Here is a 23,356-nt window from a genome sequence, read left to right on the forward strand (position 1 = left end):
TTTAAATTGAATGTGACGACATCTATTTAATTCTTCAGTATACATTTGACCTAATATTATTCAAAAATACATGTGATTTTGATTAAAAAATAATAACAAAGATGGAATTTGAATTTTTAAATTTTAATTAGTTGAAAATAATTTTATAAAATTAATATTTAATTTCAATTTATCCTAAGTAATAGTCTCCTAAATTTAACTATATAATGTAATTTGATATTTTAAATTTGATTATGCCATTTAATTTGCCTTCTCAATTTACGATATCAAATTTGAGATATTAAATTGAGTTATTTGAAATTTAAGAAACTGAACTGAGTCTTTATTACTCATAAAAAAAATATTATTCTTTTGTACTTTTATTTTATAGGTAAAATTTATAAATTTTAATTTATCCTCACCACTTAGATTAATTCTAGAATTAAACAGTCCTATATAATTCTTTGGATTAATCTTCAGATATGTACTTGCTTGATCCAGTTGTCACACCATAATATAATTAGAGCAAAAATATTATTTATATATATACTAAAATTAATTATTAAAATAAATTACTAATATATTTGTATATAAATACATATAATTTAATTTATTTTTAATATATATTTATATTCTTATATATATTTTATACTGATAACAGATTTTAGTGTCTGATTTTAGTATACACGTAATATAGTCAAATTAGAGGCTTAATATATAATTGTCTAGCAATCTTCACGTCTTGAACTATTTTTGGAGTTGAAACACGTCCACTTAATTATTATAATATCTATTGTGCTTTAATTTATTACTTATCTATATTTATTTTTACCAGAATGATCAGTGATTGCAGAATTGCAGTTGATTTCACCGGAACGTACCAAGGGGCCTAGACTAGTGGGAAGTGTGTGAATCATTTTTTTTTTTTAAAAATAATTTTAAAAAAAAAAAGTAAAAAAGGCCTTAGCAGATTTATGGAAAGAGTCTATTATGAAACCAGGGTTTTGAGGCTTTGATATATTTGAACAAGTTTGTATGGTGATTTTTAGATAGAAAAAAAAATGGTTAATTGTTATTGTACGTATATATGAACATAATATAATGTAGTGGTATGATATGGTATGGTACGTATGTATGGGTCATTTTAATTGATGGTCCCAAACACAGACATGGAGTAACAATGTTGGAGCTACCTTCACCTTAAATCAATATATTTTCTTGATGATCAGTTACATCTTATTATTATTTTGATGTGAGACTTCACTGGAATTGGTATAAATATATAACTTGGTATTTACATAGCCTTATATATTATTTTCTACATTATTATATATATGCAACTGCTTTGTTTCATGATTTTTAGTATGTGATATTGGTTCAGCTAGAGTTTGAGTTTGACCAATATTTATTTAAATGTAATTAACAAGCTCTATGATGAATTGTCATTAAATATATTCATTAGGAGTTCTTGGGAGTATAATATTATTTTTTTTTTTTAAAAAAAGAAGGATTATTTTTTATATTTACTCTATCTTTCCTTGATCACTAATACCTACTCCAACAATATAGATAACAGGGAAGTAATATAATATATGTTTCTTCCACTTTTGAAGCGAAAGTGTTTATTTCTTTTTTTTATTTTATATTAACAAATCTATTATGAAAATAATGCTTCAAAAGATGTTTATCTTCTAGCTGCTAAAATAACTAAAATAAGAAAATTAAAAATATTATATATATACTAAAATTAACAACTAAATAATCAATAATCAGAATAAATAAATATTTAATAAATAAATAATCAAATCTATTACAGTAGTATAATAAAATAATTTACGAAAATCCAAATTCATATTTTTATATATAACTTAACTAGTATACATTTTTAATATAATTGTATAAAAAAATTAAATTGATTTTTTTGTTCATGGAAATAGAAGGGGAAATAAAAATAGAAATAGAAAAAGACAAAAGAGAGAAATTAACAAAAATTGAGGCTATGGAGATGGGGAAGGTGTTAGAATACAAGACGACGCATAATAAGGCGAGATTCTCGCGGGAGCCAAAGGGCATCATTCTCTTTTCTTTTTCAGAGAGAGAAATAAAAGAAGCAGAATTTGGAACCATATATCATATAATATAATAACAAAGTCATAGCTCAACCAAGCAAAACAATCTTATTCAAAAACAATTTACACCTATGTCTTCCATATCCCTTGCACGTGACACCCGAATTGACATCTCAAACATATATATTTATTATTTATTATAGAGAAAAAGAGTGTGAAAAGGAGTGGAAGTGAAGAAGGGTATGTATGTTACCATGTATGTATGTATGTTGTGGTAATAACTAGTAGAATAAAGAATATATACACACTTGGGAGGGTAGGTCAAACACATACACAAATTTATTAATTAATAATCAACTATATGTTAATGAGTTATAGTTCAAATGACATAATTTTTTCATATTCAATTAAGCAGTAATGGGATAAACAGCTAGCTAATAATTAATAAATATTTAACAAACATATGTTAATTTTATTATAATTAAAAATTTAAAATTGTATTTTTTTTTTTATATAATTTCTAACGAGACAATGGAGTTTGTTTAATTAATTAAATCATTGAAATTTGTAGAATTTGATAGAATAAGAAGAATTGAGAGAGAGAGAGATTGATGAGGGGCACAAAGAACGAGGTAACATAAAATGATTTAGCAATCCATTGCTTTATGATTGACCTCTCTCTGACCACATGACATTGCCACCGCACTGTCGTTTTAAGCCTCAGAGCCAAGCAGACACCCTTTGTCCTTTCACATCTTCAATACTACGGGCACTCCGGGCAGGACAGAGATTGTCACCATACCCTCCTTCCCCCTTATTCAACCCTATTCCTCTCCTTCTCTGCCCGGCATTCAAGCCGGGCTCTTTTCTTCTCTCTCTCTCCAATCTTATTCAACACTAATAATAACTAGTATCCAAGTTAAATTAGTCTAACAATTAACTTATTAACTTGCTTAAATAATTATTAGATTTTGAATTTTATTTTGTATATAGAAATGTTTGGTAACTAAAGAAAATCAGTAAAAAATAGTCATAATTTGTCTTATTTAGCATTTATTAATTGTTGTGACAATTAATTAATGCTAAATAAGATAAATTTTAGCTATTTTTTGTCTACTTAACATTATCCGTTTGTATATAAAGTAATTTATTGATTAATGATAAATTTTTTAAATAAAGTTATAATTTACAACATATTAGTTTTTACTTTGTCGGATTAAAGAATACCATAAAAAAATAGTATCTTTTAGTTAACGGTACAAGAATTCAATTTGGACAAACAACTTAATTAAACTTATTTTAAAAAATAACTTAAACAATAAATATTTATATTAAAAATAACTTATAAATAAATTATTTTGTATATAATTTTTTAGTTCTAAAATGTTTATTTAAAAAAAATGTGATAAAAAAATTTTATTATGAAAAAGAATTCAATTTTTTAAATTTTTATAAATATTATTTAAATAATTTTTTTAAAAATTATAATTTAATTTTAAAAATTATACTATATATTAATATTACTATTTTTTATAAATAAAAAATTTTAAAAAAATAACTTTTAAACTTTCTCAAACAAATTCGATCTAGTATACATTTCTTAATACGTTATTATTATTATTGATGGTGAGTAATGTTGGTAAAATGAGGGGTATGTTTGGGAATAGAAGAAGAAGTGAGGGGGCAGAGTGGTATTTGTGAAAGATGAGGGGGGTGGGTGACAAAAGTTGTCAGTGAGAGACAGAGAGTCAGAGTGAGTGATGACTTTATCTTTATCCCAAAGCTTCTCTGAACTTTGAATCATTCATTCATAATTACTTCCTTTTAAATACTTTTGTCCATCGATGTGACCTTTGCGAAAACATTTTATCTTTCTTCTGTTCACCCTTCACTCCATCACTCCCTCCTCCTCTATATCCTCCTTTTTTTTTTCATCTACTAATAATTTTATTTACCGTTCTACCCTCTTAAAAAAGAATTTAATGAGTACAATAATAGAACTTTTTTATTTTTAATATTAAAAAAATATGTGTATCACAAAGAATAATAAAAGTAAAAAATTTAGATATAAAAAAATTTAAAAATTAGATTTGGGTTTATATTTTTTGTACTTTTTTAAAATAAAAAATTTTAAGGTTAAATTTGTATATTAGTAAAATCTCATCATAAAATCTAACTCTAGATTTCTTATCTATATATTAAAAAAAATACTCAATATATCTATAACAATGAATAATACATTATGTTTGTCTATTTCTAAAAAAATTAGCCAAAATAAGAGTGTAATTTATAATAAATAATTTACTCTTTTATTAATTTTTTTAAATAGAAATTATAATTATAACATAAATATAGATGCATGCATATATATGTTTATTTAGATAGATGCAAATACACACACATGTGTATTTGGACCACTTTTCTCATGATGATATATATGTATATGTATATATATAAGGCTGTTCATATCACAGGCTGACCAAAAGAGAGGACCCTAATAAGCAGCTGCTGCTTCTGTGAGAAGAAGAAGGAATTCAAAAGGATAATTCTTTAGACATGCATATGCCAGTGCTTCTGTGGACCATTCTAAATTAAATAAAAACAACACACCAATATGACCCATCATTCATCATCTTCATTATCATATATCTCTTTTAATTTATATCCAATTTACTTTTATTTAATTTCTCAACACATGCTTATTATATATTTGCTCCAGGTGACTTTTTCTAATGAATATATTATACACACATATGTTGTACATGTATGTTAATGTTAATCCTTCAAGTTTAATTATTCTATATACTATTGTCTAATTAGAATTTTGTACTTTTATAAAATTAAATAGATTTTAATTTAATTATTAGCACAAATACTTTTTGCACGATTGTTTAATTATATGGTTGTATTTATAAAAGGAATTATACTAATATTACATTACATATTTTATACTAGTTTTACTTTTCTTTCTATGAATACTTTAGCTTTTTGGTGGCTAATTTTTTTGGATACGAGAAGTATGTATGTATTGTGTATTATTGTAGAAGATGTAGATGTGAGAACATTTTTTTCTGAAATAGGAATGAAAAAATCGGACCATCGATTTCTTTGTAAAAAAAATTAAGCTTACTAATCGGATAGTCCAATTAGTGTGAAAGAGAAAATTTAAATTTTGGTGAAGATAATCGAACCCTCTTATTTGTATACTAAAAAATCAGACGATCCGATTTTTGCTCCTAACACCACAGTTGTATACTCCATATCTGCATCCTACACCATTCCCCTCCCATATCTAAATTAAAAAGTGCTTTTTGGTTGATCAAGTTGCACCGTTTTGTGTTGGTGATATATATATATATATATATATATATATATATATATGGTTGATGCTTCGAATGCAAAAAAATTAAATGAAATTGGTCAGTGTATATTGCAGTGCCACTACCATAACCATATAATGGGTCCATTGTAAATGCCAATAATGTGATGAAACAATAAATTAAAGAGCAGAAGAGTGTATGTGTACGTGTGACACCCATTTATTTTGAATTAAAAAGAAAACAAAAAAAAAAAGAAGCAATATTTGACCCATTAATATTCAGATATGAACAGTGGAGGAAAAAAGAAAACAAAAATCTCACACTGAAAGATAACTTTGTCTTGTCTGAAGATACCATAACATATATAGATATGTTTCTTTCTTCTTCAGCCAGCGAACTAGTTAGTTATTAATCACATATATTCACTAGAATTCTCTATTTTGTTGGTTATATATATGTATGTGCTTTCCAAATTCCAGATTGGACATTATTTTTACTATATAATAATATAATAATAAATGCGAGTCAGTTTTGTTTATTTATTTTATTCTTTTTTCTATGATAAAGTTGAAACAAAATGAATTATTGGTGGTTTGGCATATTTGTATAAAATTCGCACCGGAATTAGAATCATGGAATGAGAATGGGATTTTGGCAGTTCAAAGAGACAGAACCAACGAAAGAGAGAGAGAGAGAGAGAGATAAATATGAGAGTGTATGATTTAAATTAAGACAAGACAAGAAGTACCAAACAAAAGATTATAATGAAAACTAATAACTACAAATACAAAGTTCACAAATTCATTAATTAGAGAGCATTGATACGTAAATGTTTGCCAGATTTCTTGAGAGAAAAAAACTATGGGTACCATTGGGTGAAAATGAAATGGCAGGATCCACTTTTATGTCTAAGAGTTGACAACATGTCACATCATTCTAGCAACCTCAAGTTTAGTGATAAAAAAAAAACTCAGTTTTCACCATTTTTCTTAATTAAAATAATAATGTATAGTGTCGGTGTGTCCCGTGTCATGTCGTGTCCCGTGTCCGTATCAGTGTCCATGTATCATAGTGTATATGTATTTATGTAATGCCAAAGTATCAAGCGTTCATGTATCGAGGAGTGATAAAATATTTATGATAATATAATATAATTGCTTATGCAATACACTAATTTCTTTTTGTTTTTTAGAATATTTTTTAATTTAATAAGTCAAAAGACAAATTTAATACAATTTTATTTAAGAAGTTGTTATTAAATATATAAAATAGAATTCAAACCTCAATACTTATTTAGACTGACTAATAAATTAATTATTCAACCAACTTAAATTTGGTGAGCTCTTAGTTCTTTTTTTTTTTTTTTGTATATGGTGAGTTCTTACTCTTTTCTATGATTGATGGTTTTTAGGTCCAGAATTTTTTTTTTTGCACAATATTCAGTGTTCTGGATTTAAACAAAAATAATTCCTTTTTCAACAAGTAAGGTCCATAGTCAAGATATACATGAAGGCCCATATGATATGATCACCCCAAAAAAGGACAAAGAAATGTTAGGGCCCACAAATATAGGAACTGCTTATGACACTCATAAATAGTTTTAAATAAAAATCAAATACTTTATTTTTATTTTTAAAACATTGGGTTGCATTCTGGCCCGTTTGCTCCAGTACAAAAAAAAAAAATGAAAAGAAAGAAAACAATTTGGACAAACATATAAAATATTATACTTTTGTACTTAAGCATTTTATTTCATATATATTTTTTATTAAAGTAAATTTTTTTAAATGTTATTTTTTATTTTAAATCACTATAATTATTGCAATCATTATTACACTTACCTAGAAAATATGATAATAGAAGAATGGAAAACTTCTAAAAAAAAAAAATTTCATTTTTATGAAATAATTAAAATATGACATAATAAAATATTTGTAATAAGAATAAAACCTTCAATTTTTAAGAACAAAAATGAGACTTAATTTAAATATTACAAAATATTTTTATATATTTTTTATCTTAAATTTCAATAGATCAATAATTAATTCGCTAATGATCTTAATTTTATTTAAGAGTTTGTTGCTATATATACGAATTTATTCAAATTCGTAATACTTGCTATATATAGACTCCCCATACTCAATTAAGAGGTCGCGGGTTCGAGTCACATATCTTTCCAAATTTTTGCCAATGAGTTATAGCTCAAATGGCATAGTCTCCCTATACTCAATTAAAAGGTTGCGAGTTCGAATCTCCTATCTTTGGTAAAAAAAAAAGAATTAGTGAGCTAACTATTTAAATTAGTTAAAAAAATTACCTTATCTAAATCTCTCCCTTCATAAGTGATAATCAAGGAAACAATATTGTTTGTTTCATAAATAAATGTAGAAGTGCTTGCTAAGTTGCTATCTATTCCAATATCCATTGAAATGGCAGCGGCAGCAAAAGGTGTTTGGTTTCTGTTCCGACATGCCATTCCCACTAAAAGCGTGGTAGTGTCTTTCCCTTCATTCTCTTATTCTCACAAACATAAACACAAACAGTTGGTGGGTCTTCGCTCCTTCAAGTGTTCCTCCACTGCCCCACTCTCCACCACTACCTACGAGGTAACCACTATGTCACTTTAGTTGATTTGTTAGTTAGTTAGTTAATTGTTTCAGTTAATGGTTCGTTAGTTAGTTAGTTGGTTCGTTTTAACGTTTAACTGTCTACCCCTCTTTTTTTTTGGAGTTCTTATGTTTTGTATGTGGAGCTTGACTATTGATTGCATTAGACTACATTTGATAGTAGGTAGTTAATGAAATGCAGTTTTCTGATGGTTCCTCTGAGGTGGAGTTAAGATTAAACATAGGAGGATTAGATGTTCGAAGTTCAAGAGATTTATCAGTTAATGCTGATGACACTTCTTTAGCTATCAGAGTATTGAGGCCAGGATCTCCCATCACACTCATAGAAACTAATCGCCTTTTCGACAGGATTAAACCTGCTGAAACTATATGGTTTGTGCAATTCAAACTACAAACATATTAGAAACTTTGTTTAATTGCTTGATTCACCTTGGCCTTGTTGGTTGAATAATGGTTTGGTTTTCGGGTAGGTACCTTGATGATGATCAACTGGTTGTGAACTTCAAGAAACAGGATCCTGATTTGAAATGGCCCGATATCATGGAGTCGTGGGAATCGCTTGCTGCCGGATCCACACAACTGTTGAAAGGTGCATCGATCTACCTTGTTGGCGAATGCACCGAAATAAACCAGAAAGTGGCTCAAGAGCTTGCAACTGGACTTGGGTATAATAAGTTCATGTGTAATTCTGATTGTCTATTCACACTGCATAATAATATCTGAACCTTAGTTATTTCCAATTTCATATATTGCACTTCTGCTTGGATGTTTAAGATTGATAAGTAAATTTCATCACTGGCTTTATAAGTTGTTCTTGATATTCTTCTCAGGTACACACCACTTAGTACAAAAGAGTTACTGGAATCAATTTCAAACCAAACAGTGGATTCATGTGAGTATCATTGCTAAACCTTGTTTGCAGTCAAAGTTTGGTCTTTTTCCTCCGTGTTGAATGGTTTTGGCAAGCAAAATACCATGCGTGTATCATCAATTCTCTGCATACTAATGTTGTGAATTGTAATTAGCATCTTAAGTACTAAAATTGATAGTGTGTTTTGCTGCGTATTAACTAGTGTAATATATTCCAGGGCTGCTTGCTGAAGGTTCTGATTCAGTAGCAAAGGCAGAAAGTGCAGTACTAGAAAGCATTAGCAGGTAAATCAATGGCTTCATTTCATTTTCTGAATAATCTTTTATTGGGAATCAACTCATTTATTTCTGATCGAGTGGTATGCCAGTCATGTGAGGACAGTAGTTGCAACACTAGGAGGGAAACATGGAGCTGCTGGAAGTGCTGATAAGTGGCGGCATCTTTATGCTGGTTTTTCTGTCTGGTTGTCACAGACTGAAGCCAAAGGTGAAATTTGTCAGTTCATTCTTGATTGATTCTCACATGATTTATCTTTAGAGTCCAAGCTTGTTTTGAATCTAGAAATATATTCTTGACTTGCAACATTAGCAGAGATGATTCATCTAGGACTCTACTTGAGTCATGAAAAAACATTTATTGCTGCTTCTGCTATGAGATTGTTCGGATTGGGGATTTGGGCAGGGAAATGATGGGAAAAAATTCTTTCTCATTTTCAAATAATGGGAGCAAAAAAGGGAAAAGATTTGAAGTTTCAAATGAACTTCAGCCTTGTTTTAGATTTTTTTTTTTTTTTTCTTTTTTCGTTTTAAGTAGTAGCGGAAAATGAAAGAGCATGCAACTTACAAGAACCTACCAAACAACGGGGACAATATTTATTAACTAACCTTTTATGATCTTCTGTTTCCCTCTTCCCAAACATATTCTAAATTTCTACCAAGGCATATTTACTACCATGATTGCATCAAATTTTTTTCCAGTAAAACTGATTTTGGTAGCCTAAAATACAGATGAAGATTCTGCAAAGGAGGAGACCCATAAAAGCGTCAGAGATGGCAGTACTGCATACACAAATGCAGATGTGGTTGTTAAACTTCAGGGCTGGGATCCTGCATATGCCAAAAGTGTGGCACAAGCATGTTTGAGTGCCTTAAAACAGTTAATCCTGTCAGACAAGAAACTCCCAGGTACTTAATTTATATTTGGATTCCATGCATTCTCTTATTTCATAGATAAATGCATCACAATTTCTGCCTTGGCAATTGGCATGTTGAATGTGGAAGGAGACGGGGTTTTAGGTTGAAGACGGGGAAGCTTAAAACATGTTGCATTAGTGCATTACTTAGATTAATTTCTGTGATCCTTGCAGGCAAAAAGAGTCTGTACATAAGACTAGGATGTCGTGGTGACTGGCCAAACATCAAGCCACCCGGTTGGGATCCATCAAGTGAAGGCGACATGAACTAGGCACACAGTAATGCTGCTTGTAAAGATTAACTTGAATTTGTCTTACCATAAAGGTAACACGAGATGGCTTCAATGTTCATATTGTAATTTAATTGCCAAAAACAAAGTGCTCTCTGGATAACTACGCAATGGAAGGTGGAACATTCATGTAAGAGCTCCTCTCGTAATCGCCAACCAAGTACTAAATCCATTATGATTTGCCTTTCTCATAACCTTGCGGCTAAATCACCCTTCCAAACGAATATGTCATATTGTGCAACTGCTTGCTATCATCAATTTGCATAATCAAATTAAATGAACAACATTGCCAAATCATCGAGAACAGAAATAAACTGATTAAGTGCGATTTTCATTTGAAAAAATCCTGAGTCAATTCTATTCGTACATTATATATATATATGATCCAGAAAACTACAATCCTGTTCAGTCTATAATGCATATTCCTAAACATTTGTTATAATTTCCAAAACAGTGTGTTATGTAGGGGAGAAAACACTTTGAGAATTCATTTTAAAAATAATCAAATTTCAAAGAGTCATTTTAAACTTAATAAAATTTAAAATTTTAAAAAAATAATTAGATATACTAAATAATTTTAGGAGACATCCAGTTATCTCCCAACAAAAATAAATTTCTTACTCTATATTATTCAGCCTCTTAATATATTTTCTATTATATCTTCTCTCCCCTCTTTAATTATTGTGGTGATGAACTAAGGTGCATATAAAAAAAAATAATACTACGGTGAAAAATATTTTTAGTAAACAATGAAGATTACTCTTTAGTAATAAATATTAAAAAATAAATATATTATGTGAATAAATACTTTTCTAAAATTTTCTGAAAAATTTAGTTATAATTTTCACTCTCCATCTAACTTTACTATTTACCAAACAAATTCACACATAAAAATAAGACTATTTGTAGATGCTAGTTTTGTATTCCTCCAACATGAAAATGTGTAATTCTTAGAACAAAATATTTTTGAACATAAGTATTTGATGTCTCAAAGTAAATAATTCCCTTGTAGCAATTCCAAAAAATAAACTAAACCTTAATATAACATGAAACAAACACAACCATGACATCAACATACTTTAACAATTCCAATAGAAGCGATGTTACCTGCAACTTCTAGCGAGACAAAGGTCTTCAGCAGCAACATCACACAATTGGTGGTAAATCACAAAGAAATGCTCCAAACTATCCATTACTTCCACAAAGAGTTCAATTTACAAAAGTACTACGCGAGGATTCATTTTGAAACGGTAAACGGTAAATTATTCAAAGCACGGTAGAAAATAATAACTTAAGGTTACATATGAACACAGTCGATCCCAATCATCTAAAGTACTAGTATCTTCTACGAAGTAAGGTCTGAATGAAAATGAGAACAAAAGAAGATGAGTGTGCTTTGCCTACGACCTAACATTCAGAACTTTATTCTGACTCAAAAGTTGAAGAGTCAAACCAAACTACAAAGATCTCCACTTCCTCATTCAAGCATATCATGGTTACTCCTTGGCTGGTACCTTCGATTCACCACTCCGCGGTATCTGTGCAAGTAACCATTTAATTATTTAGGAGGTGTAAGCAGCAGAAGACAAGTGAAGTGATATCCTTAAAAGCAAGGAATTGCTTGTAATGCTCAAGTTATTTATACCTTGTATTGAAGTTTTTGTACTGTAGTTCTCAAGAGATTATCTCCAACTATGAACCTCAACCTCTGAATAAAAACATCACGGGATATTTGCTTTTTCTGCAAAAAAAAAAACAGCATGATATATCAGAGATGTTTCACCAACCGAGACAAATAAGGCCATGCAGTGGAACTACTTTACATACCTGGAATCGTTCATAATCTCCTTTGATGGCATCCATGGTGCTGGGAGGCACTGAGCTTTTGATAGCAGCAAAAAGGGCTGGAAAAGGCATCCATGGGGATTTCGGAACTAGGCGAGCAGCAGGCACAGCTTTTCCCTGAGGTACCAACAACCCAAAATTGGTTGGAAATCGCAGTGAAGGATGGACTTGCCCCGCGCGGGGGGGGGGGGGGGGGGGGGGGGCACTTGACCCCTACTGACTTAAAGTTTATTTTACTAGTATGAAGGTATGGACATTTATTTAATCCTATTATTTTATTAAATTTTAATGCACTCTATAACTAACTATTTAAATTTGTTTCCACTTTATAAAAATTACTATATCAAGTTTGATCTTTTCACAAAGACAGAAACCTTTTTTATTAAAATGATCTAATAATGTGTGCAGAAGAATTTATATGTTCTTCAATTTGGCCAATATATTTTTAGAAGATTATTTACAAGAGTAACTTTTATGCACTATTTGTGTACAAGTTTTTTATACCAATATCCAATGATGAATTGCCATCATCCTATTTACCAACCAAATTTTTAAGAAACTAAATCTTACAATATAATTTGAATCCTCGAACTGAAAACTAACCATTTTGTCTTTTTCTTTTTAGGGAAGAAATATCAATGAAGAAGAGAAGATAATTACTAAAAGGGCAAAGTGGAAGTATTCATGGTTAAAAAAAGAGAAACACCAAAAAGGTAGTGTACCAATGCCTTCTATTTAGAAAAATTGGCAATGCTTATAAAACAAAGTGAAATATAAAGTGACTTACATTATCTACTGTAGAAGACTCTGGTTGTGAAGGGTCACATTGACCAACTGCACCTACATTAACCCCAGGGTTACCATGGTTGCCTGTAAAAATGCACATTTGTCAGGTATTAGGAACAACTCTGTAAGAGAACCCAACCACAAAGGTAAGAACAATCTATAGTTGAAACCCCGTTTCCTAGAAGGGAAATTTGAGAGCTTTCCATCATAATGGAAAGAATGAACTATAGACATCAATTATGTACTTCTGATCAAGTCACTCGGTACTAATTATACATCACCGAAATGTACAAGTACCACCCCCCCCCCCCCTCCAAAAAATAAATAAATAAATAAATAAATAATGGAAAACAAGAATATCAAGGGTAAGAAAACAGTAGCAATAAGGTATCACCTTGAATATTTGTAGCCACCTTGAAACTAACAACGAATTCTGGGTAGATGTGGGAGTTCATATTCATATTCCATACAATATAGTATGTTGGATGTAGAATGTCATCAACCCCATTATCATATTCACTACTACTGGCACGGAACTGTCGACCACCCGCAGGAAGAAGCTCCATGTTTCCCATTATTACACGGCACAAGACCAAGTGGCTATTCCCATTTTCGTCAACATCGCAATAACGTGCACTGTACATGGGAAAACAAAGGTAAATTCTTTTCTGAGCATTCCAACAGAAGTATCCAGAATAAGAATAAGAATAATATAACAAGGTAGGCAATAGAGTTAACATGATGATGAAAGTAAATATTAGAAAGAAATGTTCTGTATGTAGGAGTACATCCAAATTATAATTTAACAATAAATTCCAAGGGAAAAAAGGTACTATCAGCAGGATTAAAATATGTTTTGTTTGAAGTTTATGATAAGAAAAATAACCTTGCATAAGGGCACGTAGCAGCAGCAAGATGGACACCAACAGCATATTTGCATTTAGATAAAGATAGTCCACAATGGCCAAGTCCATACTGCATCATTGTAGATAGTTCATTTTTTGAAAGAGCAAGCCAAGCATATCGAACATTAGCATCCCCATGAGCTTTCTTCGTAATTTCAGCTTGCTTCTGGAATAGCTCCAATCGCACTTGTGTTGTTGCACTCGAGCAGCGATAAATCTCAACTATGCCAGTATCATTACCAGAACTAACCATCCCTTTAAGAAACATCGTCTGTACAGTATCTAAATCCAACTTTCCATATACAGAATCAGTATAATCACCTAATCCTAAGTCCCGATTTTGTTCAATGGCTTCACCAACATTTTGACAGTCCATATTATTAATGCTATCTTCAATTTCTACATCATTTTTTTCAGTGGCATCAATCTGAATGCTCTTAACCAAAGCATTAGATTCTCCACTACACTCCAACATTTTGGAGCCATCCAATTCATTTATAGCTAATTCCAACTTAAGTTTTATTTCATTTGCGACAGTACTAGTTACACCCTCCTGTTTGGAAATATCATAAAGTTCATCCGAAGCCGCAAAGATTTCAGGGAAAAAGCAGCATCCATGTTCATCAATCCAGGCTAGAGGTTGTTGCAAACCAGTCTTCAAGTCCATCTGATACATGTGCAAAAAATCTAGCACAAGATGACGGCCATTTGACTGTACCTCCACTGTTGCCTTCTTGACCTCAAGATCTTTCTTAACCAAGTCAAGAACATCCTTAGGAAAGTCCAACCAGTCACCATTCTTATAGAACATCAAACGTTCGGGCCGTCCAGTCTTCTTATAGTTCAAATAATACCCACGTAAGAACCGTCCAATATGAGTTCCACCGTTTGTCAACTTGCTTTGATGTTGGCCCAATCTCATCCGTTTGGCAACCTTGCATGATGACCACTGACGTAACAGTGGCAGAGAAGCCCCGTTACGATGTGAATCATATCGGGTAGCCCGCTTCCGCTTCATGTGGATTGCAACTCTATCCAATGCCTTTGCAGTTTTTCCTTCCATTTCTATCTACTTCTACAAGATCAATGTCTATACAAAGACTAAAGTATAAAAGGCTCAGATGCAGCAGTAAATCAAACCCTAGACCTTGAGCCTATGTAGTTTTAAAGAAACTGTGCAGCATCGGTGAAGACCATGACATCAACGATATTTGGCAGTACCTGGATATTTTAAACTTTTAAGAATAATGAACTAATAAATAGTATCGCGTGATTCAAATTTGGGGAGGAATTCCATTCCTCCATGACAAAAGTAATATCTTAGGGATATAGCATGAGATAAATAATCAGCTTGGTCCTTAGATTTTTTTAAGGTTTCTGAGGAGACATCAAGGTAAAAATAAAAACTCATAATAAAGTAATAAGATTAAAAATATCAATGTTCCTATTATATTCTTATTTATTTTAGGTCAATGATTACATCATTGATTATTGCAATACCAGGTAACCCAATTCTTATAATTAATGCCACCTAAATAAGTTTCAAACTGCAGTAATTCCTTGTATTACATACATTATCAAACTTCCAAATCAAACCAATACAACTTCATATCCAACCAAGGAAGCACCAGCTTGCTAAGTATCAACAAACCAAACCCCTGGCTCCAACATTTTCTGTAATCCCCAAAATGATTACAAAACTAACCTATCAACTAAGCTATCTTCCCCAAAACTGCCATTGTAGGTTACAGCTTAGCCTATCTCATGTAGTCGTAGTAAGATTGAAAGCATAAGTATGATTATTGCGTTCTTGTTTATTTCAGGACAACGACTTTTACAACATCAAGTAGGTCACTAATTATTGCAATACCTGGTAATCTGTCATATAATTAATTACACCTAGGAAAATTTGCAACTGAGGTAACTCCCTAAATGAAATCCATTCTCCCAACTTCCACATAGAACCAATCCAACTTCCCATCAAAGCACCAGCTTTCTAAATATCGACAAAATCCCTATAAAATGCCTATAAAATTAACATCTAAAAACTAAGATGTCTTTATCTAAACTATAACTGTAGCATACAGCTTACCCTATCTCATACATAATTGTAACTTATGCAGGGGGAATCAAATTTCAACCTTGCCCAAATTTTCCAAAGTGACAGGTAATTTGGGACAGAGGTAGTAGAATACAAGGCAACTAAATCTGGTATCAACTCCAAAGTCTTCAAAGTCCATGAAAGGGCCCTATAGCATAAAAATCAAACAAGTACGAGTACCTAAAACCTAAAGAACAAATCACCACAATCAGACTAACACCACCACTAAACCCTAAAATCATTCAAAACTAAGAAATTTCACAAAATTGATGTGAAAGCACATGTGTAAATAAATATAAGCGTACCCAGCGTTGCAGATAGTGTTCATACTGTACATGCTCTACTCTGACACAGCTCTGCCCCTGACGATGGAATTTAATAATATAAAAGTTCATAAAAGAAACGAACACCAAAAACACTAATCCCACAATCAAAACAGCAAAACCATAGCTTTAAACAGCTTAACATAACATTTTCAAATCAAAACATATTCATACTTCTTTTTTTTTTTTGAAATCCATTTACATGAATATCACTACTTCTAACACCAAAATTAGCCCTAAGAATCACCCAAACAACAAAATCAGCTCAACATACACAGATCAACAAAAACCAAACCCGATCTAACAAATTAAAGCCACAAATTCCAAGGTCAACATATTCCACCAAAACAATCAAAATTATTCTAACAATAAATAAATAATCTAGATCAAGAATTTTGAAAATTACCTGGGTTCCCCAAACACAGAGAAAACAAACAGATTAACCTAATTACCACACAAGATAAAATAATCTTAATCCTCCTCCTCTTTTTTTTTTTAATCTCTTTATACAAAAGAATTTGTCCTAAGGATAATTAGATATGTATATATAATTATTTATTATAAGTGTTCTCCGCGGTGTGGCGAAGAAACCCTAACTTGGAGAGAGGAGTCGGCGAATAGAAAGAAAGGAACACCGTTGTTCCAATCTGTGTGAGTTTGAAGGGAAAGGTTTTAATGGAAAGCGTTATTTTCCTTTCAATCGCAGATTCTATTCACTGTTCCTAACCCTTTTTTCCTTCAACTTCCCCACTCTACCTCTTTCACAAGCCAGGGCATGCAAATTTCACAACCCAACTGGGTTTTGATATTATTACCTGCTTCTTGTCACTTTCTTCCGTCACAAGCGAGTTCTCATTGGACGGTGACGATTGCGCTGACGTGTATGAGTTTCACTATTTATTTTTTGTTTTTTCGTCCCCTTTTTTGTATTGCTGAATACTCCTTATGATCTACTACTTATATAGTCATCCATATCTTCTCCTACTTCTAGAAATTGTTGCTTTTTATTTTATAAATATTATATATTGCAATTAATGACTTTCTAATCACAAAAAATTAATTACTTTCTAAGAAATAAATGCATTTAATGTATTTAATGTATTTTGACTACTTTTGTTTTAAAAAGAGTATGGATTCATGAATCGAATCTAATCCGTATATTTGCGGTGTTTATTCGAATTCGATCCAAAAATATATTATTTCACAAGATGCACACTAATAAAATTGAATTACGAATTTTGTGTAGGTATTCGCATTGCGTATCTGCAAAAATAAAAAAATAAATAAGTAAATATTTTTTTTATGTTTTATTTCAACTAATAATTATCATATATGTTTATTATTTTAATTTATTATTTAAAAAAATATGTTTAATATTGTTTTAAGAATAAACATATTTAAAATAATAAAAAACATGAATTTTATTGATATTTTTTTAATAAAAATAACCTTTTAAAAATATTTTTTGTATTTTATGGATATATCCGATCCGTAAATGAGCGGATCGGATCCAAGTTTAAAAACTGTGGATATTTGATCCGGTCCAATCCGATGATTTTAATGCGGATCGGATCGAAATTTTGGTCATATCCAATTTGATACGATCCGCGTTCACCCCTACAAAAGAGTTAACTACCAATTTGATATCCGAACAATTTAGATGCTAACAAAAATGTTACTAAAAGATATTATTGACAAATCAGTCCTTATATAATTTAAAAAGATGACAAAAAAATAAATATTATATTTTTATAAGTGACAAAAAAAAACTTTCGTATTTAGCAATTGACTTATTCATTTGATACGGATTTTTGTAATAACATTTGAATAAATATTTAATAGATAAAAAAAAATTAGAACAAAATTTAATCCCTAAATTTTTTTATTTTTCAAAAAATGTGATCATTCATAATAATTTTTTAGAATAAAATCATTTGACATAAAATTACTAAAATTTAATATTGAAAAGATATTTTTTTAATAATACATGCAAAAAATTACATCAATATCTAATCTCTAAAGTCTTTGTTTAGAATATAATTTTTTGTCACGTTTTTAAATCTTTCGATGGCTTATTTATCGTTAACATCTTTTAAAATTATTTTTATCAGCAATGTAAACTTTCGAATACCATTTTGATAATTTGCTCTTTTAAAAAATTTGGCACTGGTGGATGAATAAATCCTTTACAAAATATATGCGTGAATCACACATTTTTTCTTTTTTTAATTGCTCTATATTTTTTCTTCTTCTTCTTCCAATTATTCACATTTTTATTTATTTTTATTTTTTTCTTTTAAGAAAAGGAGAAGAATTTTAAGGAAAAAAAATAAAAAAATACATAAAATTTTAGTTGTACAATATAAAATTTATTTTAAATTGTACTAATTTTTTAGTTAAATAATAAAACTATTTTGAATTGTTTAGATTTTTTAGTTAAATGACAAGAAAAAAAATCAAAAATTTTAGTCGTAAAATATAGAAATTTTGATCGCATAACATAAAAAAGTATTTAAATTATAAAATTTTTTAGTTGAATGACATAAAAAATAATACATGAATTTTAATTGAAAAATACATAAATTTGAGTTAAATAATACCTAAATGTAATGTGAATACAAATTTTGTGTTTATTACAACAAATTGTTTTCATTTCCTATGGTTTTTTTCCCAAAAAATTTATGTATTTAACACTATGAAATTTTTGTATTTATTGTTAATAAATTTTTATATTTTTTTCTATGTTTCTCTTCAAAAAATTAAGTTTATCTTAAAAGATTTTACTCAATGATTTAATACATTTATTTATTTAAAAGACTATTAATGTGGTCAAATATAAAAAGTAGCTATTTTCTCATTGACATGATATTAATTAGATATTTTTATAAAGAAATAATTTATACATACAAGTTATTTTTCGATATAAGTCCATACAAGTCTTTTAACCTAATTCACCTCACGCGCCACTATCTAACCAACTCTTCAAATAACACGCGAATATATAACTGCATTTTTTGAAGGATTTCATTTTTTCGAATTTTCTCAACGTTTTCTATCTACATTCTCTTCCATTTCTATGTTTCTTTTCGTTCGATTCTCTGCGTTTTCTTTCTTCGTACTCTACGATTTTTAAAATCAAGCTCTGAAAACAATTTTGAACAGTTATCTCGTTGTTGAAGATAATGAATGATTCAAGTTCAGATTGTCAATTGAACCAGAACGAAGTGGAATATTGTTTTGAATCCAATCAAGTGGCTGAGGGTGGTTCGATTTTAGTTAATGTTTTTGTTAGTAGTTTATGATTTTGTATGTGAATAATGTTGTTTTTGTTTATGAAAATTGTTGTTCATCGTTGATGGTTTGAATTGAATGTAATGTATGAGTTATGCATTAAAAAATATATTTTTGTGTATTTGTAGCAAATTTCGGTATAAAATTAAGATATTTATGTGTATTGTTTAAGAATTTTCAGTGTATGTATACTCATAAGTTCTGCATAATTCAAAACTCTTCTTCTCCCTCCTCCTCATTTCTGCTACTTCTTCTTCTTTTTCATCATCATCATCATCTGTTTTTTTCTTATTCATATTTTTCTTCTTGATTTACCTTCTCAAGTTTCTTCTTGTTTTACTCTCTTAACCAGAATAAAAATAAAAAAATCAAACAAAGAAGAAGAATAAACACATAATGCTACAAAATTATTTGAAAAAGGATGAACATACATTCATTCAACTAAAAAAAGAAATAAAAAGAAGAAAAAAAATGCAGCATTAAAGGAAATAATTTTTTTTTGTATTTGCAGCTAATTTTGATGTAAAACTAAGATATTTATGTGTATTGTTTAAACATTTTTGGTGTATATGTACTGATAAGTTCTGCATAATTTAAAATTTTTCATCTTTCTCCTTCTCATCTTCTGCTGCTACTTCTTTTTTTTTCATCATCATCAACATCTTCTTCTCCCTTTTTTTTCTTATTCATCTTTTCCTTCTTATTTTACCTTCTCAAGTTTCTTCTCGTTTTACTCTTTTAACAAGAATAAAAATAAAAAAATTAAACAAAGAAGAAGAAAAAATACATAATGCTGCAAAATTACTTGGAAGATGATGAACTTACAATCATGTAACTAAAAGAAAGAAAGAAATATGAAAAAAAGAGGAAAAATACAGCATTAAAAAAAATATTTTGCGTATTTACAGCCAATTTTGGTATAAAACTAAGATATTTATGTGTATGATTAAAGAATTTTCGATATTTTTATAATGATAAGTTTTACATAATTCCAAACTCTTCATCTTCTAGTCACCAAAAAAAACTCTTCATCTTCTTCCTTCTTATCTTCTGTTGCTTCTTCTTCTTCTTTTTCATCATCATCACTATCTTTTTTCTTTTTTTTTTCTTATTCATTTTTTCCTTCTTGTTTTACCTTCTCAAGTTTTTTCTTGTTTTACTCTCTTAACAAGAATAAAAACAAAAAAATCAAATAAAGAAGAATAAGAAACACATAATGGTACAAAATTACTTGAAAGATGATGAATTTACATTCATTCAACTAAAAGAAAGAAAGAAATGAAGGGAAAAAAGAAGAAAAAAATGCAGCATTAAAAAAATATTTTTGTGTATTTGCAGTAAATTTCGGTGTAAAACTAAGATATTTATGTGTATTGTTTAAGAATTTTCTATGTTTTTGTACTGATAAGAGCCCGTTTGGGAAGTAGCAGAAGCTACTTTTTTTTTTTTTTTTTTTACTTTTGGATTATGAAAAGTCAGAATCTACGTGTTTGACACCATTTTAGAAAAAGCTTTTAATTTCCCGAAAAGTTAATTTACAACTTTTTGAAGAAATAGAAATATATGACTTCTCTACTTCTCGATAAGTCATTCTACCACTTCCTTAAAAAAAATTAATTTCAAAACAAAAAAAATTTACTTTCCTTCTTGACTCTGTGAAAAATACTGACCATTCACCACCATTTTCACGTAAGGTCTACTAAAAGTACTGGTCTTCCACCGTCATTCTCACGCAATGTTCCAAACCTCACCATTTTCACGTAATGATTCATGTGATGGAAGTATTGATCCTCCACCACCATTTTCATTTTCAGACAATATTATATCTGAACTACCTACTATATATATTCCTTCTAAGTATTTTTTTTTATCATTTTATCACTCTATTTTTTATTATTAAATTTGTATTTAACTGTGGTATGAAATTTCAGTTTTAATTTTATTTTTTTCACATGTGATTTTATAACTTGCTATTATTTTCATAATTAATTATAGCAAGTTCTTGACCTCAATAAAGGAGAAGGGAGTTCTAATAGGAGTAAAAAAAAATAAAAAACAACAACAAAATATACATTGACACACATTTTATATTTATTTTTTATTTTCACATACCATATCATACACAATATTAGTAATTAGGTTATGTAAAATCAACATTCAATATTGGAAAGTATTTGTTATCATTGTTATTTTAATATTCATTCTCTTCTGTAAAAAAAATTATTTTTTTAAGTTATTTATCCAAACACTACAACTTTAAAATAAGTATTTTTATAACTAAAAATCCAAACACAAAATAACTTATTTATAAGCTGAAATTAATAAAAGTTCTTATACTTTAAGCTCTTTTTCCAAAAGAACTTATTTAAGTTATTTACCCACAAACTGGGCCTAAGTTTTGCAAAATTTAAAAATCTTCTTCTTTCTCTTCCTCATCTTTTTGCTTCTTCTTATTTCATTTTCTTATAATTCTTCTCGAATTTAGCTTCAAAACTTCCTTCACTTTTTGCGACAATATTGAGAGATTTTTTAGAAATTTTGATCCTTGATTAAATTTTAAGTGTTACGATATTGATCGAGAGAGAAGAACTATTTGTTATAATAATTTTTGTACTATTTAAAAGTTGGTGAAGCACACGCAATCTAAAGTGAGGATGGTAAATCATGAAAATCCCTTTAAATGTGTGTGATAATATTGACCGCATCTTCAAAAACTTTGTTTGGGGAAGCGATAATGCAGGCAAGAAGTTCCATATTCTTAGTTGGGACAAAATTTGTTTACCCAAAAAATAGGGTAGTTTATGGGTTTAAGAACCCCGAGAACGCTGAACAATGCTAATATGTTGAACTTGGCGTGAAAAGCATAGACAAACAAGCCTCTCTATTCATGACTTCTAGATAATCTCTCAACTCAATCTCATTACAAAGGAATCTCTTGGCCACTTCTCTTTACTTGCATGATGAATACCTTGTGGTTCCGTTGAAATAAGATGACATTTGAGTCATATAAACCACTGCATGAATACTCTATTCACATTACTGCCATGCATCAAGCCAAGGACTACCACTTTTGCCAAGTGGAGCTTGTTCGAACTATGAGGTAGGTTAGTTCTTTTCAATGTTTTGAAAACTGGATCGATCATCGAACCGTTATAGTCACTGGTTCATAAAGTTTATTGGTCCAATCGGTCCAACTGTGGTCCAATCGAAAAAACTGTTTTAAAATAAAATAATAAATAAATTAAAAACATATATGTATTATTATCTTATAAAAATATATATTTTATAATTAAAATTAATAACTAAAATTATCAGAACCATAGTTCTAAAAATCGGACCAAACTACCCGATTGAACCGGTTCAACCGGAAACCGGTACTGTAAACGGTTCGGTCCATCATTAAAAACCATTCATGATAGAACTGGATAAAAACTACTAAATCGGCCAAAAACCAGTCAATTGGACCGGACCAGTAACTGGCCGGTTTGCCTAATGCTACGTCGTTTGAGAGGAAAAACATAAAAAATAAAAAAGAAGAAAACGCGTTGTCTCTTCTCGTTCCTTTCTTACTTTCATTCGTTCCTTTTTGTTTTCTTTGGTGAAGGAACGAATGAAAGTAAGAAAGGAACGAGAAGAGACAACGCGTTTTCTTCTTTTTTATTTTTTATTTTTTTCCTCTCAAACGACGTAGCATTAGGCAAACCGGCCGGTTATCGATCCGGTCCAGCTAACCAGTTTTCGACCAGTTCAACGATTT

The 23,356-nt window shown here is 29.7% G+C and overlaps 2 protein-coding genes across 3 annotated transcripts; one reads left to right on the forward strand and one right to left on the reverse strand.

Annotated features, from left to right (window-relative positions):
- The first annotated feature begins 7,690 nt into the window (after window positions 1–7,690).
- Window positions 7,691–10,539, forward strand: SKL2 (shikimate kinase like 2). The gene is made up of 8 exons (XM_016345678.3): window positions 7,691–7,974; window positions 8,177–8,367; window positions 8,466–8,660; window positions 8,826–8,887; window positions 9,084–9,150; window positions 9,234–9,352; window positions 9,874–10,050; window positions 10,233–10,539. The coding sequence occupies exons 1-8, from the start codon at window positions 7,798–7,800 to the stop codon at window positions 10,328–10,330; spliced, it is 1,086 nt and encodes a 361-aa protein (XP_016201164.1). The 5' UTR covers window positions 7,691–7,797; the 3' UTR covers window positions 10,331–10,539.
- A 985-nt stretch (window positions 10,540–11,524) lies between these two features.
- LOC107642353 (inactive poly [ADP-ribose] polymerase RCD1) lies at window positions 11,525–17,112 on the reverse strand. Of its 2 annotated transcripts, XM_088487741.1 has the most exons (8): window positions 16,715–17,112; window positions 16,291–16,347; window positions 13,866–15,105; window positions 13,374–13,615; window positions 12,981–13,063; window positions 12,176–12,310; window positions 11,994–12,089; window positions 11,525–11,886 (listed from the first exon to the last, which is right to left on the reverse strand). In XM_088487741.1, exons 3-8 carry the CDS (start codon window positions 14,945–14,947, stop codon window positions 11,845–11,847), a joined length of 1,680 nt encoding a protein of 559 aa, XP_088343867.1. In that variant the 5' UTR covers window positions 14,948–15,105; window positions 16,291–16,347; window positions 16,715–17,112; the 3' UTR covers window positions 11,525–11,844. The 2 variants fall into 2 exon arrangements, with proteins under 2 accessions (XP_088343867.1, XP_088343868.1); XM_088487742.1 differs by lacking the exon at window positions 16,291–16,347 and having other exon boundaries at window positions 16,715–17,087.
- Window positions 17,113–23,356: the final 6,244 nt, after the last annotated feature.

Source organism: Arachis ipaensis, chromosome B5 (assembly GCF_059453495.1).
Source record: "Arachis ipaensis isolate K30076 ecotype BB chromosome B5, ASM5945349v1, whole genome shotgun sequence".
Lineage (NCBI taxonomy): Eukaryota > Viridiplantae > Streptophyta > Magnoliopsida > Fabales > Fabaceae > Arachis > Arachis ipaensis.

What these genes read in the sequence shown, in the direction of transcription:
- SKL2 (XM_016345678.3), top strand. Translation starts at nt 7,798, where the DNA reads ATGGCAGCGGCAGCAAAAGGTGTTTGGTTTCTGTTCCGACATGCCATT. An exon ending in TCTCCACCACTACCTACGAG is followed by an intron (nt 7,975 to 8,176) that starts GTAACCACTATG and finishes AATGAAATGCAG; the next exon opens with TTTTCTGATGGTTCCTCTGA. An exon ending in GTCAGACAAGAAACTCCCAG is followed by an intron (nt 10,051 to 10,232) that starts GTACTTAATTTA and finishes TGATCCTTGCAG; the next exon opens with GCAAAAAGAGTCTGTACATA.
- LOC107642353 (XM_088487741.1), bottom strand. Translation starts at nt 14,947, where the DNA reads ATGGAAGGAAAAACTGCAAAGGCATTGGATAGAGTTGCAATCCACATG. An exon ending in GAGATTATGAACGATTCCAG is followed by an intron (nt 12,090 to 12,175) that starts GTATGTAAAGTA and finishes TTTTTTTTGCAG; the next exon opens with AAAAAGCAAATATCCCGTGA. An exon ending in TACAAAAACTTCAATACAAG is followed by an intron (nt 11,887 to 11,993) that starts GTATAAATAACT and finishes TTACTTGCACAG; the next exon opens with ATACCGCGGAGTGGTGAATC.